This window comes from Strix uralensis, chromosome 9, assembly GCF_047716275.1.
Source record: "Strix uralensis isolate ZFMK-TIS-50842 chromosome 9, bStrUra1, whole genome shotgun sequence".
Lineage (NCBI taxonomy): Eukaryota > Metazoa > Chordata > Aves > Strigiformes > Strigidae > Strix > Strix uralensis.
In genome coordinates, this window is record NC_133980.1 from 2,056,208 (window position 1) to 2,079,367 (window position 23,160).

Genomic DNA, 23,160 nt, shown 5'->3' on the forward strand with positions numbered 1-23,160 from the left:
TAACTTGATTTGGGTAAGATAATTGTGCTGTGTGGTGGCTGGGAAGAGGGTGCTCTCAGCAGTGCATGTCGAGAGAAAGCTAACAAAGGCGTGGCTGGAGTCGGAGTCCTTCATCTCCCCTGCAGCCAGGGAAGTGCAGCTTTCTCCAGGCTTCATGCTGTGCAGGGAGAAAATGACTGCAAAATGCTGTGTGGCTAAACCCAGCAGGTACAGGAGGAAAAACAAAAGAGCTTTTTCTTTTTCCCCTCTGGCCTGGTTCCAGATGATTTTTAAGATTAACAATGGTTTGTTGCGTTGGGTGTCCTCAGCTGAGCAACAGCTCCCCTGCGCTTCTCAGGCGCTTCAGTTTTAGTTTCTATTTTTCAGTTGCTGGTGAATCGAGGGAGGGGAGTGTACAGAGTGTGCTTTTGATGGTGTTTAGCGTTTCACTGGAACAGATCAAAGGTGACAGTAGCAGTGAGATGCAAACTGTCCCCTCCCCGTGCTGTCCTGGCATCTCAGTCTCGCACGCACTGCAGCTCACTTTCACCTCCGTGCCATCACCAGGAGCTCATGTTTATACCAAAAGTTGATGAAAGTCTCCCCTTTACCTGCTTCTGATGAAAATTTTACTCTGTCCCCATAAATCCTGTGGTGGATTTTATTTCTACGTTTTTGTGTTTTCTGTTCCATATTTAGGGGTTAAGAAGTTGTACATTGTAGTTTCTGTGGTGATGGGATCGAATCCCCCTCTGGCTGGGTGTTTGAGGCTGTAACTGGTACCTGGTGCTGGAGTTTGTGGGCATGCCTCCTTCGCCTTTATTTCTTCTATCCTGCCTCTGGGCACCTCCAGGAGTGACGAGCGCTCACTGACTTTTCTTCCAGAGAGTATTAACAAGTCTTGCATATCATCCCGTAAGCTTGTTGACCTCTATAGGAAATTGCAAAGTAAAGACATATTAATCAGCAGCCCAGGTGGTGAGTATCATGTCTTAAGGACGGAATGTAAATTTACCATTAACTGTCCTCGAGCTCTCTCCAAAATTACTCCTTTCATCCAGAATCCTTCTCTGAGTTAATCTGGGGAGGACATTTGTGATTCAGCTCTTGCCAGTTATGCTGCTCTTGGAATTCAGTGTTAATAGGAGCAACTGTAGAGTTCTGGTTTCGACAAGAGAGAAAACTTGGGATTTATTGAACTCAATCATAATTTTTCACTTTGTGATGTAACTGAAAGTGAAGGCATGACTCTTGAAAGAAGCCTAAAACGTTAGAATATTCTGAAAAAGTTTTATCCGTGCTTACATCTTTATTAATTTTTTGATAGGAGACCTAGCCAAGAGCTACCATCTATGTTTTTGTCTTCTTTTTTTTCCTGTCCACTTCAAAGGAATATTTTGGAAGCTGCTTGTTCATGTTTATGGAGAGATTTGAATATTTACAGTGCTCTACAGAGCTACTCCTTCCCTCAAGAAGTCTGTGAAGCGCACTGCCGCATTATCTCTCCTGCTCACTTGCCCTTTTTAAATATGTTTCCAGAGAAGAGGAATTAAAAAAAAAAAAAAAAGGCGTATGTAATGGGTTCACTGAAAGTTATCTCAGTGCTTAGTGTAACTGTGTGGATTCTCAGGCATCTCAGCAGTGTAATAGGGTCACTGTGACCGCTGCTCATCACGCTGTGCTGTTTGACTCACTATTTACTTATTTTGCAGGTCAGTTGTTTGGTTTTTTTAAACTGCATAGAATAAAAACTTGAAATAGCAGACATTTTGTGGAGAAAACACAAATAAAACATCGTATATGGAATTCATACAGAATATTAGGACTCTGAAATCATTTAACAGCTAAAATATCAGCTAAGCAGGTTGATGTTTTATGTGAGGCATTTTAAAATTGAGTTTTATGAATGAAAAAATGTAGCAGTTACTTCATAATAAATCAGTTATTAAGAAGCAGTAAAACATTTGATGTGGATGTCCAGGAGATTTCAAGGCAGAAAGGCTGCGAGCTCAGGCATTTTTATTCTACCCTTCGTGAATGGATCAGTAGAACATGGATCCATCCGCATTTGAAGGTCTGTCTATATGGAACTCCTTGCTGGATTGAGGCAATAAAGCTGGCTAATGCACTGATGGTAAGAATGTTCTCCTTGAAATACAAAACATGATTTTTTTAAAATGAAACAAACATCAAATATTATGAGTTTGCCATTGTATTAAAATAAATTAGTGGGAACAAACAACACTTTTTTTTTTTTATCGCCTCACCATATAAAGTTATTGTGTAAGAAATCACCCAGATCTAGTGTTTCCATGGTTTGGGGGGGGTTTGGTTTTTTGTTTGTTTGCCTTTTTTATTCCTTCCCACAAACTACTTTGAAGCTAATATCCCTCTTTGGTACTGAAATAATTCAGTGCTCCAGAAAAAAAAGCCTATCAGGATTTGTGACTTACATGTTTTGAAAGGATTTTCCTTTCTGCAACCAAGATTTTGAAGATTCTTGTTTTGTGTATTTATCATAGAACTGTAAATTATTGAATATTTCATATGATAGCAGTCATTTGCAAGAGCTGAAACTAAGCTTTAGTTTCTACTGTTGTTTCTTCGTTCTTGTGCTTCTCATGACTTTCCAAAAATTATCTCTGTGAGTTACATTTTGCCAAAGAAGTGAATTTGATTGCTGGTTTCATACCACTTTTCAGACTTGCGATGCATCATCCAGTTAGCTAGAGATGACAGGTCTTGAAAAATGCTCATCGCAGGGTAAGGTCTGGTGAATAATTGTCTAATCAAATAGACTCGCAAAAAGAAAAAAATCAATAATGCCTTGTGATAGTGTCTTTGTCTTGTATTCTTAGGGTGAGGAGCAGCAGAAGAGCTGCAATAGCACGTGCTCCTAAAAGGAGCTGATAGCTGTGCTTTCATTTTTATTACCAGCCAAATCCTTTCCTCCACTTAATCACGGATATAGAATAATTTTTCCTCACCAAGCCATTGCAGTTTTTCTTTAGCCCATTTATAGTTACAGGTTTACCTCTGTATGGGTTTAAATTGCTGGCTGTGCACACGAAATCTGTCTTTTAAATCTTTTGATGCTACTGCTTCATAGGCTACTTAAGTTACTAAATATAAACTTAGCAGTGGTCTGCTGACATAATAAGACTAATGAGAGATGATTGAAAAATGCAGGCAGCTGTAGGAGTAGCTGGGTAGTTGGAGTGGGGAATGTTAGCACTTAATGGAAAGAAGGAGCAGTATTTTCATCTCCATGAAGTGTCTTTAATGACACTTTAAAGACCGCTTTGAAGCGCTTTGAAAATCCAAAGAGAGAATAGTTTCCTGTAGTTTTAGGTAGGCTGCAGTTCAAATACCCACTATTCATACTACAAGTACCGTTGAAATATTTTTTTTTTTTATTAATTCCAGCTGCGGTACTAAGAATTTGAAGGGTGAGAGCTGGGGAGTGCAGTGTTGGTGTTTGAACAGAATGTGACAAATGGGTTAGACTAAGCAATGGCTCATTAGCGCTTTTCAGCAGTCTCTTAAAGTGGAAAAGGAAACAGATGAATACGATGGAGAGAACAGCGTCCTCATTCCCCTTCAACTAGGTGTTCGGGTAAAATGCTGTGTTTGAGTGTGGTTTAGTTACAGAAGGGCCTCACTTTGCTTCTTGAGGAAAAGCAGGAATCCATGTTAAAGGAAATATATTTATTATATTTTGTTTCATCTGCTTGGCCTAAACTCTGAGGGGGGGAAAAAAAAAATTTGTTTCCAAGAAAAATTAAGGTCAGAAGCTCCATTTTTCTCACCTTCAGTTTTCCCAGCCAGTAGGTAAGTGACAGGATTTCAAATTAATTTTAATATGTAAGAGAAGGAGGTCTGTAGGAAGAATTCTGACATATCCCAATTAGCTTGGAGTCAAAAAGGCAAGAATGTATGTAGAAGATTCAGGCTTAAGGACTGACTCCTTTGATGCCAGAGCGTGAACCCTGGCCATGGCCGAGCGAATACTGTGTGGACAATCCCTCCCACTGCAGAAGTACTTGTAGCGTGTCAGGGAGCAGTGGGAGAGAGGGGAGCCGGCTTTGCTGAGGTAGTGGTGTTTAATTAAGCACTTCATAAGGTCTTGGATCATGTTTGCATGGTGTATGCAGTTGCTGGTTGTTCTTTTGAGGGCACTGAGGGTGTTCTAGATTTGCACCGCTCAAAAGAATTTAGAATCTGGTCCCTTCCCTTGCTTTCTCTATGCTTGTTTTATATACAAGCATATGAAAGAACTAACATACAAGTTCAGACTAGAGGTCCAGAAAGCCCAGTCCTGGCAGCGGTCAGCAACATATGCTGGGGTAGATAAGAAACAGGCACTCCTTTTTCTGGCATATGCTCCCAGTTCCTGGCAGCTTTTCGTGATTTAGAGACTTCCTGGTGGCACTGGTCAGGTCTCCAGAAAGGATGTAAATCTCTAGGGCTGGAGTCCATCCCTGGGCTCCTTCCAGACTGCGTTGTGCTTGTGAGTCAAAAATAAAAAGTAGTACTTTCTTGTGTACACAAAAAATAATTTATCTTAGAGAACATAGTGCATGAAATATTATAAATAAAAATAAATAGTTCTGTTCAGTGCATGCAAGGACTTTGAGTATTTACTTCACTTCTTTGGTCTCCTTAGAAACGTACAGTGAGGCAAATTATTCCTACTCTGACACAGTAATTTTTCATGTATGTATTTCATATTTCTCACAGCTTTTCTACTATGCTTTTAAAATAAATGTACTTAAAAATATCTCTGTTAAGTGTACATCTGAATTTGGTCTGATGTTCTAAGAAAAATTAAATATATTTACCCCTTTTGACACAGTTCATCAGCCAATATTCAGGACCTTGTAGGTTGCTCCCTACAAGGAGTAATTATTTAACAGGTTTTAAATAATACCTACAGCCTCCAGTTTCTCAGAATACCAGAGAAATTTAGCAACAGGAGCTGGGTTCCAGTTTGTCTTGGATCTGTGGGATCTGTGCGCTCTCTTGTTTTCAGTCTTCTGACTGTCTTCCACGTTTAGGCTACGAGTATTTTCCTGACCCCTTGGTTTCTCTGCTTCTTTCTACCTGTCCCTGTAATGTTACTGGGCTACATTTCCCCTGCTCCCCCTCTCCCTTGGTTTCTTTACGGCAATATCGTAGCCTCTGTGTTTGAGTTTCTGTCCCAGGCAGTCCCTTCCGTGCCCCAAAGAGCCTAACTGCTACCCACTATTTCCTGAACGAAGGGTGCTTCTCACACCCAGCAGCCTCAGGGAGGTTTCCTTCAGTCCGCCAGCCTGACAAATAATATCTTGATCTGAGGTAATACAGGGAGTGTCCCACAGGGTTCATGTACATATGGACCAAGTCTCTAAAAAACATTGTTCCTAAAATGAGATTGATTGGACAAAGGAAACCATATCCTGGTGAGAGCTGGACTGGTCCTGGCTGGCTGAGAGGGACCCAGCAGCAGCCTGGGAATGCCTGGAGGGGAGAGGGGAAGGTGGTGGATCCAAACCCCCCTGGAAAGGGGCAGGTGGTAATAAGGCCACAGCTTCAGAGCTTCGAGCTGGACCCTGGGAAAAGGTTTTTCAGCAGAGGGTGATGGAGTGTGGGAAGAGGCTGCCCAGAGGGGTGGGGAGTCTCCAGCTTTGGGGGTCTGTGAGACTCAGCTGAATAAAACCACAGCAAACACAGTCTGGTTTTGTGCTGCTCTGGGCAGAGGGTTGAACTGTGCAACCCCCAGAGCGTCCCTTCCAGCCACCCTCTCTGTGAATCTCTACCCACCTGAATCATGATGAGAATTTCGTACAGCTTGATAAAATAAAAAAAAATTTAATCTGTGATTCTTCTGCAAGTAACTTCTACCACTGGCACACATGTGCTCAGACTGGGTATTCCTAGTCAGCAGGACTGGGGGGCAGCACGTGCAGCCTACGCAGCCTTTCTGTTTCTCGGTGAGAGCAGGACTGGGACTGCCCCAACGGCTCTTTCTCATCGGCAACCAGTATAATGAGTCAAAGCTTGTCTTGTTTAAACCAATCTATCTGCCAGTTGTTCCCCAAACCGTGCTTAAATAAAGGGAAAAAGAAACTACTTTCTCCCTGTGCTGTTTTCTGTGTGCTGTAGGGTTGTGATGTGGTTAGAAGTAGCAAATCCACTTGTTCGCAGTCCCCAGCCAGGTAGTGAGAAACTGGAGGCAGATGGGCTGGGTGGGCATGCATTTAGGTAGGAACAGTCATTTTAGACCAGAGACTTAGTGATACAGAACAGATTCATACCATGACTGGCATCAACCTAAACAGAGCTGTGCTGTGGAGTTTGTGTGTGCCAGCAGCTGAGCTGGTGCTGCAGGGGCAAAGGGGTCTCCAGTGATGACTGGGGTCTGCATGTCTTCAGTGGCAATATCTGTTTGAGCTGTGCATATTAAACCTCTCCAGAAAGTCTTAACTACTCGCAGATAGTCTTCCTTTTCTTACATAAACTGCTGAGCTTTTATTTAGATGAGACCAAAATTTTCAGAAAGTATCTTGGATTTTTTTGGTAGGTTTTGCAGGAAAATTAGAAAATTAGAGTTCTATCCTGCGTGCTTCTGAACTGATATCATTGTGAATCTGTTGTGAATTAGCTGCAAAGCTGATGGCTTCCAGAGTGGCTGCTTACCCAATGTGAATATAGTTCACAGTGCCTTTTTTTTTTTTCCTCTCCCCCCCCACCCTGAAAATTTTACCAGTTATTGCTATTTACAAAGCAGGAACTGGAGCTTTCATTCAGCACCGTGCCGTTGGCTGGGCAGCTGGAGAGGATGCAAACTGGGTGGCTGAATTCCTGAAACCCATTTCTGGGCAGACTCCGTGCTCAGCGTTTTGCAGACACTATGGGCTGCATCTCTGGGAATTCACGCAAATGAGAGGAAACAGTCACCAACTTTGATTCCTTTTCTTTGGTTCTTCACATCTTTTCTTTGTGCCTGTTCTGTGCTGTGCCTCCTTGGTCTCTGCCCTTCTCACGACAGTCTCACTGTGTGGAGAATATGATCCTGCTGAAACACAGTGGTGTAAGGGAGGCACTTATCCATGTTTTGGCCCCATTGGAAGGCAGGGCCGATCACATGTGCTGCCTGAAAGGTCACTGTTGGCTGTTTATGACTGTGGTAAGATCCATTGCAAATCACAAAGATAAGTAAAATTAAACATGAGTGATACTGAGATGGATTTGGACTGTAGATGCTTTAGAATGTGGTGGTACTTAAAGCTTTAAAATGAGTATCAGTCTTCCAGCACGTGAATGCTTTTTGTTCGTTTTGTGTATTTTGCAGTAAGCTTTATTTTCATTACTGGAGAACATTTTTACATCACCTTTTGAATATGCTTTTCTTTATTCTGCAAGTTTTTAGCATAAGTTTCCATCTGTATTACCATTTTCCTTATTTTTACTATGTTTTTTAAACTTGATTGAAATCTGTATTACTTAGTCTCTGGTGGGTGTGGGTCTCGTCCCTCAGACTTTCTGCTAACCAGCTCCCGTTGATGTTGGTGGGAACTCTTTAGAGAAGGCTTGCAGAAAACAGCCGTATAATTGAATCCATCTACCCCCCTCATGAAAAACTTCGGTCCAATGCTCAGTCATTATGAAAACTGCTCAAAACAAATCGAGTAAAAGAAGAAACAGAGCTGAAAGAGACCACCCAAAGTACTAGAACCAAAATAAGCATTATCCCTCTCTTTTTCCTTTATTCCAGAACTTGTGTCCATACTCCCACATCTAGGAAGAGGCAAAAAGACCACAGTTATTAATTGCCAGAGATCTTCTATAATAACTTTTTTTTTTTTGAATGTTGAAAAGGGATGTTTGTGAAAAGCTGCTCTGTAGCAGCCATCCCCACGAGAAGAAAGGCAAAGGGCTCTCCTCTTTGTGTTGTTGATCTGCAGCAATTTGGTATTAATCTGTCTTAACAAAGCAGTCACATTGCAGTAGAACTTGCTGTTGTGGATGTTAGGTTGTTCCCACATGCTCTGTCTACCATCTGCTTGGTGTGTGGAGCCAAAGTTCCTCCTTTTTCTGTAGGCATTCAGAGCCGTTTACTTCATAAGGCGGTGTCAGGATGAATGACAGGAAATTAAAGCTGGATTATTTAGCCTTGGAAAAGTGTACAGAACAATACATTACTGAAGAATGCCCAGTTGAACAAACTAAAGTAAACGAAAGAAACTGCAGGTGGTCTAATCTTTTCTCCATGTACTTGGCCATGACTTCCCGTTCGTGGAGAAGGCGAAGATGCCAGCTCTGAGAAGCGATCGTCGCAGCTTGGTCCGGTGTCTGTTGTGCAGTTTTTTGACACAGATAATGGGACTCAGATAACAGAGTGACTGCATGGTTTTGATTACAATGGGCGTTTGTCAGAGATGTCTTTGAAACAGCTGAGAGGAAGTTTTGGCAAGAACGCTGTCACATAAACATGGTTTTTAAATAGTCGTAGGTTGTCAGTGATTTATCTCTGTGGGTTCTGTCCAAAGCATGGAAGCTCAGTGGCTCTTTCCCAGGGAACGGAGGGAGAATGTGGTTGGCTTTCCAGGCACAAAACAGAAACAGTGAGAGGGTACTGAAAGATTCGGAATCGCTGGTTCCCAGTGGTTTTGACACGCAGTTAAGCTACTCTTACCATTTATTGTGGTCACACACTGCCATTAAACTTCAGGCACGGTTCACAATAGCTCTGTGGAAGAGCTTCCTACCACCTTCCATCAGTTTGAGGAGCACCATCAAACCAAAGCACCTGAGGACTTGGTGTCACAGGAGCGGCAGGGACAAATAGGGGTAAATGCAGGCTACCAGTTATTTAGTAAATATTTTTCCAGGTGCAGTCAGCATCTGGTACATCAGAACAGCAGTGCTGCCATGAAGAGTTGGGAATGTCCCCTGATTTCACAGAATCATCCAGGTTGTAAAAGCCCTTGAAGATCCTCCAGTCCAACCATGAACCTCACACTGACCCTTCTCAACTCCACCAGATCCCTCAGCGCTGGGTCAACCCGACTCTTCAACCCCTCCAGGAATGGGGACTCCCCCCCTGCCCTGGGCAGCCCATTCCAACGCCCAGCAACCCCTTCTGGACAGAAATCCTTCCTAAGAGCCAGTCTGACCCTGCCCTGGCACAGCTTGAGGCCATTCCCTCTTGTCCTGGCGCTTGTTCCTTGATTCAAGAGACTCATCCCCCCTCTCTGCACCCTCTTTTCAGGGAATTGTAGAGGGCGATGAGGTCTCCCCTCAGCCTCCTCTTCTCCAGACTAAACCCCCCCAGTTCCCTCAGCCGCTCCCCATCAGACCTGTGCTCCAGACCCTGCACCAGCTCCGTTGCCCTTCTCTGGACACACTCGAGTCATTCAATGTCCTGTTTGGAGTGAGGGGCCCAAAACTGAACCCAGTCATTGAGGGGTGGCCTCACCAGTGCCAAGCACAGGGGTCAGATCCCTTCCCTGTCCCTGCTGGCCACGCTATTGCTGATACAAGCCAGGATACCATTGGCCTTCTTGGCCACCTGGGCACACTGCTGGCTCCTGTTCAGCCGGCTGGCAATCAACCCCCCCAGGTCTCTCTCTGACTGGCATTTGAGTAGGAAAAGAGAAGGTACCATTCTCCATCTCTTTTTTTTTTTTTTTTTTTTTTTAAATTTTGTTTTTTTTTTTTTTTCCCCTGTAGGAGTCAAGGTCAGCCATCTTCAATCCTTTTTTACTGCTGAATTCTAGTCCTTGGTCATACCCAGCTTAGAAGTGGCACTATGAGGAATACTGAAAAACTGTAGAATCTGAAACAATTTGATTTTTTTCAGGAAAATTCCTTTTTAAAGCCTGTAAAGCCACTCATTGCTTCACTCCTTGCACAAGAAAACAGTCATAATGGGGTAAGGAGGGATGGGGAGAGCAGGTGAAAAACTTGAACCAAGTTTTAGCTGAATAGTTTGCAACAAAGCTGTGTGTGCTGCTAGCTAGGATTGCCGCTGCGGAGCACAGCGGTCAGGGCGGTGATGGCTGGAGGAATGCCTCCTTAGAGCTGGCCTTCCTCTTCACCTCAAGCCTCTCCTAGCTCAGCTGTGGCTGCGCTGTGGTTTACGGTGGGAATGTATTCTGCGGAGGCTGGTGCCCAGGGGTTTTGAGGGTGTTGGTAGAGAAGTCCGAGAGCCCCCGGCTCTCCCCGGCCGACTGGATACTGTGCAAGTGGAGCTGCACAGGTCCTTGCCCTCCTGTCTCTGTACAGAGCCTATGCTTCACTGCTGGGAAAATGGGGCAGGGACTGGGCTGCAGAGGTAATAAATGCCTCTTGGAACAGGGTGCGAAGGAAGTTTAACTTAATTTTTGCCAGACCGCAGCTTGATTTATGCGTGAGGCTTGATTTCGCTGTTGCCAGACCTTTTCACTTTCCATTTCTTTTCAATATTGTCATGGGAAAAACAGCCCTCGCCGCAAAGCTCGAAGTGTCTTCTTCCTGTATGATGAAGAGGGTCAGTCCCTATGGATTTCTGAGACTTCTTTGGTCTAAATGCCAACATACGATGTGTCAGGTAGAACTGTATGTAATTGCTCCCTTTGATTCTTTAAGTTTCTGAAAGTCTGATGTAAACGGTAAGTACTCTCTACTAACTGAATATAGGTAGTTAATAATTAGTAGTAAATATGAGTGAATTATTACCTATGCTTACAATCTCCTTCTCCTTTAAGATACACAATTTCCAGAAGGCCCAGAATGTCAGCAGTGTGCCCGTGTATTTGTAGTTCATCTTGGTTTGAAGTTTTGTGGACTACTTCCCTCTTGAAAAATTAAAGTGTATCATGATGGTATTCTGTGAAAGACAATTTCTGGAATATACTGGAGCATTAGTTTACAGCGATCTAGCTACATTTGTATAGTTTTTGCATTCATTTATTCATATCTTCAAAGAGAAAAAAATTACCTGTTGAAGTTTTAGTGCAAATAACCTCTCGTTCATGTATTTCATGAAATGAGGAAAAGAAATTCAGAGTTGTATGGAGTTTGACAGAAACCTGGAAGTTACTAATAAATCATAGAAGTGCTGTGTGCTTGGCATGCCTCGCTGAGTGCAGGAGACCTCCCACGTCTGTCGGATTCCAAAAGGTCCTTTTGACAGTTTTATGAGGAATGCCAAGGAGATGGGCAGGCAGTGAGTCACCCGGAAACGCTCATCGTCATTTACCCCTCCAAACCCTCTCAAATAACTCACTTGAACATCACATGCCAGAAATTATTGGAAAGCCAACAACTTAAATAATTTAGATCTTTCTAAGAAGCCCTAATTTCTAGATCAGCTTTTACCTCCTGTATGACACTGTGCAAGGTGTTTTGTGAATATCTGTGATGAATAATGTATCTGTTAAAAGTCAACAAACATTCGCTCCATTCAAACTTCAGAAACTTATTTGACACTAGTTAAATAGACATTGCTACAGAAGTAACCTTAAGCTGTGAATTCTAGGGGCTTTGTAATTATAAGGGTTTTTTTTAGTTGCAATACTGTTGTATCGATTTCTTTAAACAAATTTATCAGTAAGTTTAAAAATGTTTATATTTTATAATTCTCATCTCTTTCTACACCATTTCGTGATGAAAAACTCTGGGGAATGGAAAACACGCATGAATATTCACTTTTTTATATATATTATGCAAATAATGTCAAGTGTAGAAATGCTTGTGAATCTCTTGTGATCACACTCTATGAAAAAATGAGAGTGCTGGTTGCAGATTCCCCAGCTTCATGTAATTCTACAGCTTTGAACTAAATTATTTTTCAGAAAAATGTATTTTATTCAAAGAAGAACATAAGATATTCTGTATTTTTTAAATATTTCAGCGCAGCAGTACGAGGACTGCTCTCTTCTTTCTTCCCATGCTGCACCCTCAGAAGGAGGCCCAAGTGCTTGGGACATGAGCCACGGGTGTGCTAGATACAGAAGGGTTCCTGGGCAACCTCCAGCTTTCCTGGTCCAAGCCCAGGCGTTACTGTGGCTCCCTTTTCCTCCACCCCCACTAACAGCACTTTATGAGAAAGTACAGTTGCAGAATTGTAAAATTATTTTAGAGATGATACCACTGTACTGCTACTAGAGGAGGTTTTGTTCTCTAAGTGTCTTTTTTTAAGTCTCCCAAGAAATTATCATAGTGTCATTTGTGGGTTCACTTCTTCAGTAGCATCAGCGAGAAGAATCTGGGGGTTTGTGGTGTTCTGCTGGTTAATGCAGAAGTACCGGCGCATCCATAAAATCGGCAAAAATAAAGGTAAGCTTGTGGCTTTGTCTGGCCAGTGATTAAGGACCTATTTTTATTTAAATAGTGGGCTTTCCTGATGCTGAATTATTTTTTGAGGACAATCAGTCACCCAGTGATAGGCAAAGCTCTTAAATAGGGACTAAAAATCCCAGACCCTTTTGGGGAAAAGCAATTGGAGCAAATTTACATCACATTTTCAAGGTAAGGTGAATTTTTGTGTACATTTGGCTGCTCCGTGTGCGCTAACTGCTGTTGCGTTTTGAGGGAAAACCTTGGGTTTTCTTCCACTTCTGTATTTGCTGCAGTGTTCTATCGTACGTTTTTTTCCGTGTAGCTTATGGTGCTGCCTTTTTTGTAGCAGCAGCTTTGATTTCGGGTCATTCTTATGTTTTATTGAAAGCCAGCTCTCCTTGTTCATGAGCATACTTAGCTATGTTCGTTAAGATGAGAATCAGATTAAAGTATGTGCTGTTATGTCACTTTATAGGGCTTCAAGTCTTGAAGTTATGACTATGCTTAGGATTTTTTTTAAAAAAAGGATAATATTATGCCACACAAAACTAGATGAGATTTCTTTGATATATAACTGTTTAATTCAGACTTCGCAACTTTCTTATTTGTTATTGTGTTCTTGAGCCAAAACGGTCTAAGACATGACACTAAGGGATTTCAAGTCAGCGTTTAAAATGAGCTTTCACCTGCAAGCAAACAAACAGATTTAGTTACAAGCGGTGAGAACGTTTGTTCTGTTCTGACCAGCCTGTGTTTCTGCACAGCACATGCTTGTAACCTGCGTGCAACAAAATGCTTGGGCGCTGTGCTGCGAGGACAGACTGACGGCGTCTGTCCTGCAAAGCCCTGTTGGGAGAGAGCCGCCTCACTTGGAGGGGTGAAAGCTCATAAATCACAAGTGTTACATTGTCTGCTGGGAGTGAATTTGTCACGTTTTCATTTACGTGAGACTGTGCAGAAGGAGTGATATTTAACACTTCTTTTATCTTTGCTCAGTATTTTCTTTGGAAGTCTTTTTTCCAAGTGGAGAAAAAAAAAAAAAAAAAAAGATAATTAAACTGATTGTACAGATGAAAAGAACTGGGATATATACCGGAAAAAAGGCAGTGGCTGACTGAAACTGATAGGTGATGTGTTCGGAAAGATAACATTTGGCTAAGAGAGTCTAAGACAAAATACATAGTACCCTTACGTCAGCGTCAATGTTTTATATGAAGTACCATTAGCAGATTATTTTCAAGTCTGCCTTCCTGCATGCTTTTGCTCTCAGCATTATGTACAAACTGTATGATTTAAAGCAGTCCGTATTTACATTTGGTTGAATTTGATTTCCTGGTAGGATTAAAAAAACCCAAAAACCAGTTTCTTACTATAAAGCCAATCTCTGCTAGTGTATGAACAGAAATTGGAAGGCTGTTCTGAAGCGGGCAGTGGTGCAACAGCATTCTGACCTTTTTAGTCAAAATAATTTGTTATTTTTAAGAAAATATAAACAACTGGCTTATATGGTTTGTAAGCAATGAGAAATCAATTCAAATATTACAAATCATAAACCCATACTTTTCAGAGATGGCTGTTTTGCATTGTTCAGAGGCAGTGCTGTGATGTACTGCTTTGCCTGTTTGAGGTGGGAGTGAGGAGCTACATGTCTGCGATGCAGGTAAACCCCAATATGTATAAAAGTGATTTTTAGTATAAATACAGACATGAAACCCATGTTTTTGTTTCCAGATTTAACAAATCAAGTAGAGACAATTGGACTGAAGCTTCAGAAAGTAACAGCCGAGATGGACCACTACAAAAAGCTGTTAATGTAAGATTTCTGTTGGCTTCATTGTTTTGCCACTGCGCAGAAAGCTGCAACAGGCCACTTTTTTTTCAGGGCGTACTGCTTGTTGTGATGATTTGAGAAGGTTATGACCAACAGAGAAAATCTTTTATCTTCCTATTAAACGGTCTGTGTCTGTGCAAGCCGGGCTTTCTTCCTCCAGCTGTGTTTAATGATACAGCAAAGAGGAGGGTTAAGTCAGCTCGGTCCTGCATTTGATTTAACACACAGTGTACGATACATTTTGTGAAATCCACATAACTTCTGGACTAAAAATGTATATGGAAAGTAGTGTTTCACACTGTAGGTTTAGGATGGAGGGAAGAGTGCAATAAAACAAATAAGAAACTTTAGTATTTAATCTGCAATTGTGATTTATTTTTTTATTCACCCCCCCAAATGCCAACTTGCTGTGACTTTTCTCCATGCACCAGTATGCTATTGCGGTTTGTAATTTTACTGTGTTGCGCTTATGGTTTCAAGTAAGTGTATGCAAAGCCTCAATTAATAGAGCAAAAATAGAATGTCACCAAACCCTGTCAGAGCTGACTGAAGCACGATGACTGAAAAGCCAGCACTCAGAGTGCTCTGTCTCCAGCCCCCCAGCCCTGGCTGCTTTCAGGCTCCGCAGCTGCAGCCCACAGATTAAAGGGAGAGCAGAAACGAGTCCTCTGTCGAAACCTGAGGGAATAAGAAAAAAGATGCACCTCTTCTCAGATGTTGGTGTGCTATTGCACGCTGTTCTCCCGGGTTAATGTTTTAATGGCCACGCAAGGGCCATGCGGTGGAGCTGCCACCTTCCCCGCACCCCAAGCCTGCTCCCCATTGGCTTCTGTGGGAGCTGTATCAGGCACCCAAAACGGAGACAGGCGAGCTCCAGGGTCCCCAGACACAGCGGGACCTGTGTTGTCACCTCTAAAAGCTGCAGGGTTTGGGATCTGAATGCTTCCCTGTATTTAAAATCCTCATTGCTTGCATGTAGCGTAGAAAATCATTCAGAAACAGCAGCACTTTATAACTCACTTTATAACACTTTATAATTCACTACTGAAAATAAAAATTACTGTTTCAAATATTAAGCTCACGAGTAATGAACTAGTACTGCCGTTATAACACTTTATAATTCACTACTGAAAACAAAAATTACTGTTTCAAATATTAAGCTCACGAGTAATGAACTGTAACTGCCAATCTGGAGACTAGCTATCATCAGTCTTTTTGTGTGCTTTCCTGAAATTTAGACAAGGATATGTTCTTTCATGATGTGTACTTTCGGTGCCGGTTCCTATATTCAGAGGGTCTGATCATAATGAAGTTGCAAATATTTGGAATGCTTAGCAACAAAGTATTTTAATGATAATAACAAGTATTGAGTATGAAAAACAGATTTCATGAACACAGTTAAATAAACAGTAAAGGGTTTCCAAATGTAATATTAAAATTTCAATGTAATATGGGTAAAATTTAATAAAATAACATACTCTATATCTGTTTAAATGTAAATATGACGCTTAACCATGGTTATTAATTGGTGAAGTGATGACATAATGACAAGAAACCTGCAAAGTTTCCAGCTCTCTTACCTCCTAAATTGTTATTTGTTCTTGAAACTTTCATCAGTGTTGCGAGATCTCACTTTCTTGTTTGCAACGTTAATCTTGTGACCCTAGGTTAGGCTGAGATTACATTGGAAGTGTAACTTCCAACTACTTAAAATGTTAGCTAGAACTGGAAGAACTTTTTGTTCTCTGCCTTTTAACTGAAATAGAAAATGCAAGTTAGAGAATACATCAATAAATGATGTTTGGGTTACTGCATGAGTAAAGGCTATTGTTTCTTTGGACAATACACGGTTTTTTTTAATGTTTTCTTAGGGTGAAATCAACGGAACTTGATGTCTGTCAAAATGAACTGAAAAAAATGAAATATGAAAATGGAATTTCTGAGTCAAGGTAAATGCTGAAATTATGTTTCATAACATAATGTATGAATTTCTGAGCAGTGAGAGCAAAAATTGTATGAGTTTAATGCAGCTTTTATACAACCATTTTTTCTCCTATTTTTGTGCTCAAGTCACTAGGTTTAACTTCATAAGGAATATATGGGGTTTTGTCTAATATTTTATTTTCCAGGTACAAATTATTTCTGTCTATTTAGTTTCTGTCCATAAATGAGAATATAGTAACTATGATGCTGATACTTTTTTATTTCATCTGTAGACTGACAAAAGAGCTCAAGGAAAAGGAGGAATCTCTTCTGATTTGCCAACAAGTATGCAAACATTTACAGGAAGAAGTGGCTGAGAAAGAAAGGAAAGAAGAAGATCTAAAAAGAAGAACTGGTCGATCAGAAAGTGAGCTGGAAGCACTTAAAGCTCTTCTTAGACAAACAGAGGAAGAGGTGGTGATGTTGAAACAAGAAAGGTAATGGGAGCTGAGTCACCACGGGTGATCTCCTGTGACTGTACGTTCAGCCTAGGTTGTTGTTCTGCAAATCTGAAAATAAAACATTCCTCTTCTGCCAGATCCTCACTGTTACTGAAAGGGCAGATAGATTCTGCAGAGCACCAGAGGTGGTTTGTGCCGGCCAGGATGCGGGAGGAGAGGCGCCAGAACGAGGAGAGTGGCCGTGGCACTGGGCAGACTGGGAGAGACCTGCTGGTCCTAGCTCAGTGTTCTGAAGTGGCTGCCTTGCCTGGGTGCTCAGGACAGCCCTGCCCTGCCACTGCCTGCTCTCATCTCCTGCTTGTAGGGCAAAGCTCTGAAAGCCTTGGCAGCCCTGAGAAAATGTCCTGAAATTTTGGAATTCATCAGATGGATTTTTTAAAAATTATTACAGTATAGACAAAACCTGAATGAAAAAGAATAAAAGAAAAAAGCCTATTAAAAAAAAACCCCAACAAAAAAGCCAAAAAGCCCTGCTTTGCAGTGCAGGACTTCAGCTCAAGCATAATGAAAACACCCATTTATTGCAGGTGTTCTAGCTGCTATTTGTTATGTGAGGCTTGTAGAGCTTAAATTCCTGTAATTTATGTTATTAGCAACTTGCAAACCATAACAATGCTATAAATATTGCAATATGCCAGCTTATTGGATATACTCTAGGATTTGGTGAAGGGTGTGGACAACTTCCCGCCAGTCTAATCTTTATTTTGAAAGTTCTCAGGTATCAATGAAGCTGCCATTTTCCCTGTAATTACTTTTCATGTGTGGAAAATAAAGCACTGAGCTTCTGGGGATTGCCCTTCCTGGAATGGTGTCTAGTTTGAGTGCCTTTGTTTCAGACTTCTGTCCTTACCGACCTAAATCCACATTTTTTTTAATTGATTTGAGTGTAATACTACATATCCAGTTTTATTCCTAACAACCACAGGCTTGTTTTTACCACTTAAAAGTGTCCTACTAGTAAATTTTCAGTTACTGATAAATTAGCTTGTCTTTTATTGGCAAATAGGAAGTGCTGTCCCCTAATTAAGACATGGTGGTACGTGATTTGTTTGAATTGTGGACAATAGAAAATGTATTCAGAAAAGTGCCTTTTGGAGAAGATAAGCATTTTCTTAGCGATGTGCACCAAGAGACATTAAGCTGTTTTCATATTTAAAGGCTTTGAATATTCCCTGTGCTTTAGAACCTGCATGAAAAGATATTACATGTTAATTTAAGAATATTTCCCTTCTACTTAAACCCCAGATACACACGTTGTTCCAGTTGGTACATTGCTAATAGTCTAAGTTACAAGAATTTAAACTCTTTAGGGCTTTTGCTCTATAAGCCTTACATAACAAACAGTAACTCTTAACAATAGAAAGCACTCAGTGGTTTTAATTCAAAACCTATTACGATTTTTAAATTAATGATAGTAATATTCAGAGTTCATCAAATGCAATTTCTGTGTTGTATTTAATGTTTTCAGCATTCTTCAGTTTTTCAGTGTTCTTCAAAATTTGACCTGAGAAATATTAAAAATATTTGAGGTTTAAGTATGTGTGTGTGTGTGTAAGAAAGATCAACTATAGTATTTTCTTTAAAACATAAAATTTGTAAAGCATGTGATAGCATTATGCAAATGTTAGGTAGTGATTACTGCTGTGCCTCCGGGCCTCAGGCAGGATTGCTGGGCTTACTGCACAGAATACTAAACTAAGAGGAAGAGACGAGCCTTTGCCACAAAGGACTTAATTGCAAGAAAATGGCATACCACCAATCTGGGCAGAGCACATATTTACATACGAGTTTTTGTGGTTTCTAGGGAGTTAATGCTGATTTCTCATCAGAACAGAACAGAGCAGCTGCAGGAAACATTAAGACAGAAGATGCGGAATGAAGATAACTGGAGGGAGAAGGTAATACTGGATGTGCAGTTGGCACCCTTTCGATTTCTTCTCTTTTTTTTTTTTTTTGTTTTTTTCAGTTGGAGTCAGCTGTCACGAATGAGTACAGTAAGCCAGATAATTATCTCCTCAAGTGTAAACATGTCAGTAGTAGTCTTTGTGCAAGAGGTTCTAATGGGTGATCTCTCTACATAGGTTGGAACTGACCACAAAAGGTGTACTTAAATGTATATAAATGAGTGTTTACAGACTTGGCAGATGTTCAGGTCTGATCCAGACTTCCCAGGTTTCAGGATATTTGTGAAGTGCCTGTGTTAGGAGTGCAGTCCCCTGGAAGCCAGGGTGTGAGGAGCAGGACTGAACCCACTGAACCTCTGATGTTCCAAGCTCCTTGCTTTCCCCGTGTGCTCTGCAGGAAGGGGTGCAGCAGCAGGAAAAGCCCAGTCTAACGGGCTGTTGTCCTACACGAGCTCCAATGAGGTGAACATACAGAGCCCACCCTGTTCTCTGGGCAACAGTCTGGGTTATGAACCCTGATCCACAATTCTGCATGGGGAAGCACATCAGTGCCTGGATTTGTTTCCTGATGCATCTGTTGGCAGAGCATAGGAAAGCATATATTTAATATTGAGGTAGTTTCCCAGTAAAAACAAGGTTGGGCGTTGTTGGCAGGATGGAGAGAACACAGAGCCTTCCTGCTCGCAGGTTAGGTGAACTGAAACAGAAGATTGCGATTTGTAAAACAAATCTATAAAACATATAATAAGCAGATGAGCAAAAGTGTCCTTTTCCTTAGAAGACAGCGGTTTGCAAACCAAAGCAGAGCTAAACAAGCAAGCTGTTGTGGCATGGTGATTCTGGAGCTCCCAGGAGTTGTGGAATAGCGAAAGGCAGCGGAGTCGTTAGCATGCAGCTGATGAGGAAGGTGGGGAGGTGGGTACCCTGGTACTGATGGCGGCTGTGAATGACGGGGCTGTGTTCAAGCCATCCCTGGGACAGTTCTGCACTCGTGGCAGTAGGCTAGTGAAGAGGTAACGTGACAGTTCCACCCTTTCCAAGTCCTCTGTGAACGTGACGTTCGTTGTTTTGATACGAACCCATAGTTCCCACTGGTGTCAGGACAAGCCCCCCCATGTACAGAGAGGAGAATAACACCCCCAAATGAGCCAATGGGGGGCGCTAAGGAGCACGGTGGGTGGGTGGAAGATTAAGGTTAGACTGAGGAATTGGGAAGGGAGCCATGGCAGCAGAAAGCAGGCATGGGGCTCCTCCATTCGCTTGAGCTGGGGGGACCTTACAGTAAAAAAGAGTAAGGGAGTTGCATGGTGACAGTCCCAGAGCTAGAACGGGCCTCTCGGGTGTGAAAGGCTTCTGCTCTTTCTGCTGACCTCTTGCATCAACCATTCCTTTCAGGCAGTCACATCTCTGCCAAATAGGCTCCTGCTAATGACTCTGCTGGGTTGTTTTTTTTTTTTACTTGCCTTCCGTTCAAATCAGAGCAGTATGAAAATAAAGACTTCAGTGAAATTTACTGTGAAAATACCTCTGTATTTCATTAGAAAAGACGCTCCTACAACTTGGCTTCTCCGTGAAATGGCCCATCCTTTGTTACTTTATTCATTGACTCTTAGAAAAGCCTGCAAAACCACTTTCATACGCCTTCCCACCTAGGCTCTTTTGGTAATTGGATGATGGTTCCTTTCACAGTGAGGAGGAAGGGGAAGGTGGGAGGGAGAATGATACATGCATGCTCCTTTGTACATGCCCATTTCTCCTTTATTTAATGGAGTGAAGAAAAAAGAAATTAAGTAAAGGCTACAGATGAGAAGGATGGTTAAAACACAGCCAAGAGAACACCCCGAATTCAGGGGCTAACTGGCTTGGTTGGGGAACAGAGAGTGGGAAAGAGAGAGGAGGTCTAGTCCTGGTCCATGGATGTAGGATGCAATAGAATGAAAAGAGCTCAGACGCAGGGCAGCACACCCAGCTGTGCCCCCACCCTCAAAGCACCTTGCTGTGGCCGTGCCGGTGCTGGACATGTTGCACAGGTCTGTTCCACAAACGTAAACTCCCGTTAACGAGTGCTTTCTTGTTAGAAGGGTTTCCCACAACTACTCGCATCGTTAATTGGCATTATTACATTCTACAAGGTCAGGTTGTAATTTGTTAGTTGTCTTCTAGTATGCGCTTGGGTTTGGGGTCTTCTGTGGAAAAATATTTTCAGTTGATGTAAAAACTATATTCATGTGCCCAGTGTATGTGCTAATTGGATAGGTTTCTTAGCTAATTGCACAGCTGGTTGGAATGTGGTAATGCTGTTGCTCCTCCTTTCTACTGGGCTTTGAGCAGCTTCACTGCGGAACGGCGGTCTCAGGAATCAGGACCTTTGGCTCTGCTCTGCAGGACAGATTGCTTTTTTTTGGAGTTTTGGGTCATAGAATCATTTAGGTTGGAAAAGACCTTTAAGATCATGGTGTCCAACCGTTAACCCAGCACTGCCAAGTCCACCACTAACCCATGTCCCCACGCGCCACGTCTACACGACTTTTAAACAACTCCAGGGATGGGGACTCCACCACTCCCCTGGGCAGCCTGTTCCCGTGTGACAACCGTTTTGGTGAAAAAATGTTTCCTAATATCCAGTCCAAACCTCCCCTGGTGCAACCTGAGGCCATTTCCTCTTGTCCTGTCGCTTGTTGCTTGGGAGAAGAGACCAACCCCCCCCTCTCTGCACCCTCCTTTCAGGCAGTTGTAGAGGGCGATGAGGTCTCCCCTCAGCCTCCTCTTCTCCAGACTAAACCCCCCCAGTTCCCTCAGCCGCTCCCCATCAGACCTGTGCTCCAGACCCTGCACCAGCTCCGTTGCCCTTCTCTAGACATGCTCGAGTCATTCAATGGCCTTTTTGGAGTGAGGGGCCCAAAACTGAACCCAGTCATAGAGATGTGGCCTCACCAGTGCTGAGCACAGGGGTCAGATCCCTTCCCTGTCCCTGCTGGCCACGCTATTGCTGATACAAGCCAGGATGCCATTGGCCTTCTTGGCCACCTGGGCACCCTGCTGGCTCCTGTTCAGCCGGCTGGCAATCAACCCCTCCAGGTCCTTTTCCACCAGGCAGCTTTCCAGCTGCTGTGAAGTTCTGAGCTGGAGACTCTAACTGGGTCTAACTTGGAGAGTCCAGCTGCCAGTGTCTTCCAGTGGGATTTGGAAAGCTGTTTACCATAAACAGCTGTAAGCGTGTAAACTTTGTTTTAATCTGCAACTTTTTCCCATGAGCACCAAAAAAAACCCCAAATGGAATATAAGACATTCTAAAAAAAATTTAAAATCTGTGAAGGAAAAATTGAAAATACTGTTGAACAATAACTCTTGACTTTTCTGACTTAAGCCTTACATAATTGGTGACTAAAATTACTGTCTTTTTCTTTTTTGGCTCACTACCTGATAAGTGTCTGAAAGCATTATTTAGTCTCAGGAAAACTTTTGGACTACTAGCAATTAAGATCAGTTACATTTCTTTTAAAACTTCTTAAGCTCTCTGTCGCAGGATATAATTTTAGAATGAGGTCACACTGTCTGCATAATCACAATGTATTGTTCAACCTGACATTAAAACAAAATAAAGACTGCTACTAGGAAGAGAGAGCAATTACAGCTTTGGTATCACAGCCATTAAAATGCAGTGAAAGCAAGTGCTCGAAAAATGTTCTCATCAGACAAAAGAATCAGAAATGTGACAAAGTGACAAAGTTATCTTGGGTCAGTGTGCCATTGCATAAGGATAAAGTGTTCCGGTTTTCTATTTAAAATACAGATAAGCCCTAAATTGTTTTAATGGAACAACAAGAAAAATCTCTTTTACAAAAGATTTTAAGATTGATGTAAACATTTGTTATATGGATTTTTTCAATAGTAGTTAATGAGGGGCATGTAAGTGGTTTTAAAGCAATTAGTAGCCATTATGCTTGCTTTGAAGATCAACTGCCATTTTATTTCCTGTTCTGGTTATCAGCTTTATTAGCTTCAAGTGTTAAATGTGAAAAATGCTTGTACAATCTTCAAAATTAGCTCATTTTTTTATACTGCCTTTATTTTTTTTTAGTCTTTGTAATCAAGTAGCCTCCAACATATGATCTGCTTTTATAATAATATGCAGAGTTAATAAATTTGTTTTTCTGTGCTTCGAATCCTAACTCCCAGATCTAATAATGTAGAAGATGCATCTATAATAATAATGATAACAACAATAATAATCTGCTTTGAGGATCTTATAAATAGATCAGTTTTAACCTAAACCTTAGTGGGGGATTTGTGCCTATTCCATGCCCAGAATTGGGTATATTTTGGTTGAAAAAATAATGCAAATATTTCCAGTTTATCATTTCCCCAAAACAGTTAGCGGGATTTGTTGTACTTTTGCTCATAATTAGTGTGTGAAATTAGATAATTGTATTTAAACTCATTCTGGGCTTTTCTGCTTTTAATAATTTTAAGTAATTAGGCTAGCATCGTGCATGTTTAATGTGCCTTTCATATTCTTTCAGCGTGCTACAATTAAGTCCATTAGAATTCAGCCTGCAGAAATGTAATATTAGCATACTGGTTTAGGAAAACTATTATTCAAAATACAGCCTTCAGTATTTCCTCCAGAATCCAGGCTTTTATCTTCAGGAAATGATGGCTGAATTTTCCAATTTGAATTTATAGCGTTAATTAT

At 41.7% G+C, this 23,160-nt stretch overlaps 1 protein-coding gene across 5 annotated transcripts in view; it reads left to right on the plus strand.

Moving 5' to 3' along the window:
- LEKR1 (leucine, glutamate and lysine rich 1) overlaps positions 1 to 23,160 on the plus strand; it is a 96,910-nt gene that overhangs the window by 67,915 nt on the left and 5,835 nt on the right. For 4 of the 5 annotated variants that reach the window (XM_074878389.1, XM_074878386.1, XM_074878388.1 and 1 more), the window contains 4 exons: positions 14,017 to 14,098; positions 15,988 to 16,065; positions 16,333 to 16,536; positions 18,365 to 18,458. In XM_074878389.1, the coding sequence (XP_074734490.1) occupies positions 14,017 to 14,098; positions 15,988 to 16,065; positions 16,333 to 16,536; positions 18,365 to 18,458 (458 nt within the window). The remainder of the gene's footprint in view (positions 1 to 14,016; positions 14,099 to 15,987; positions 16,066 to 16,332; positions 16,537 to 18,364; positions 18,459 to 23,160) is intronic. The other variant, XM_074878387.1, reaches the window with a different exon arrangement.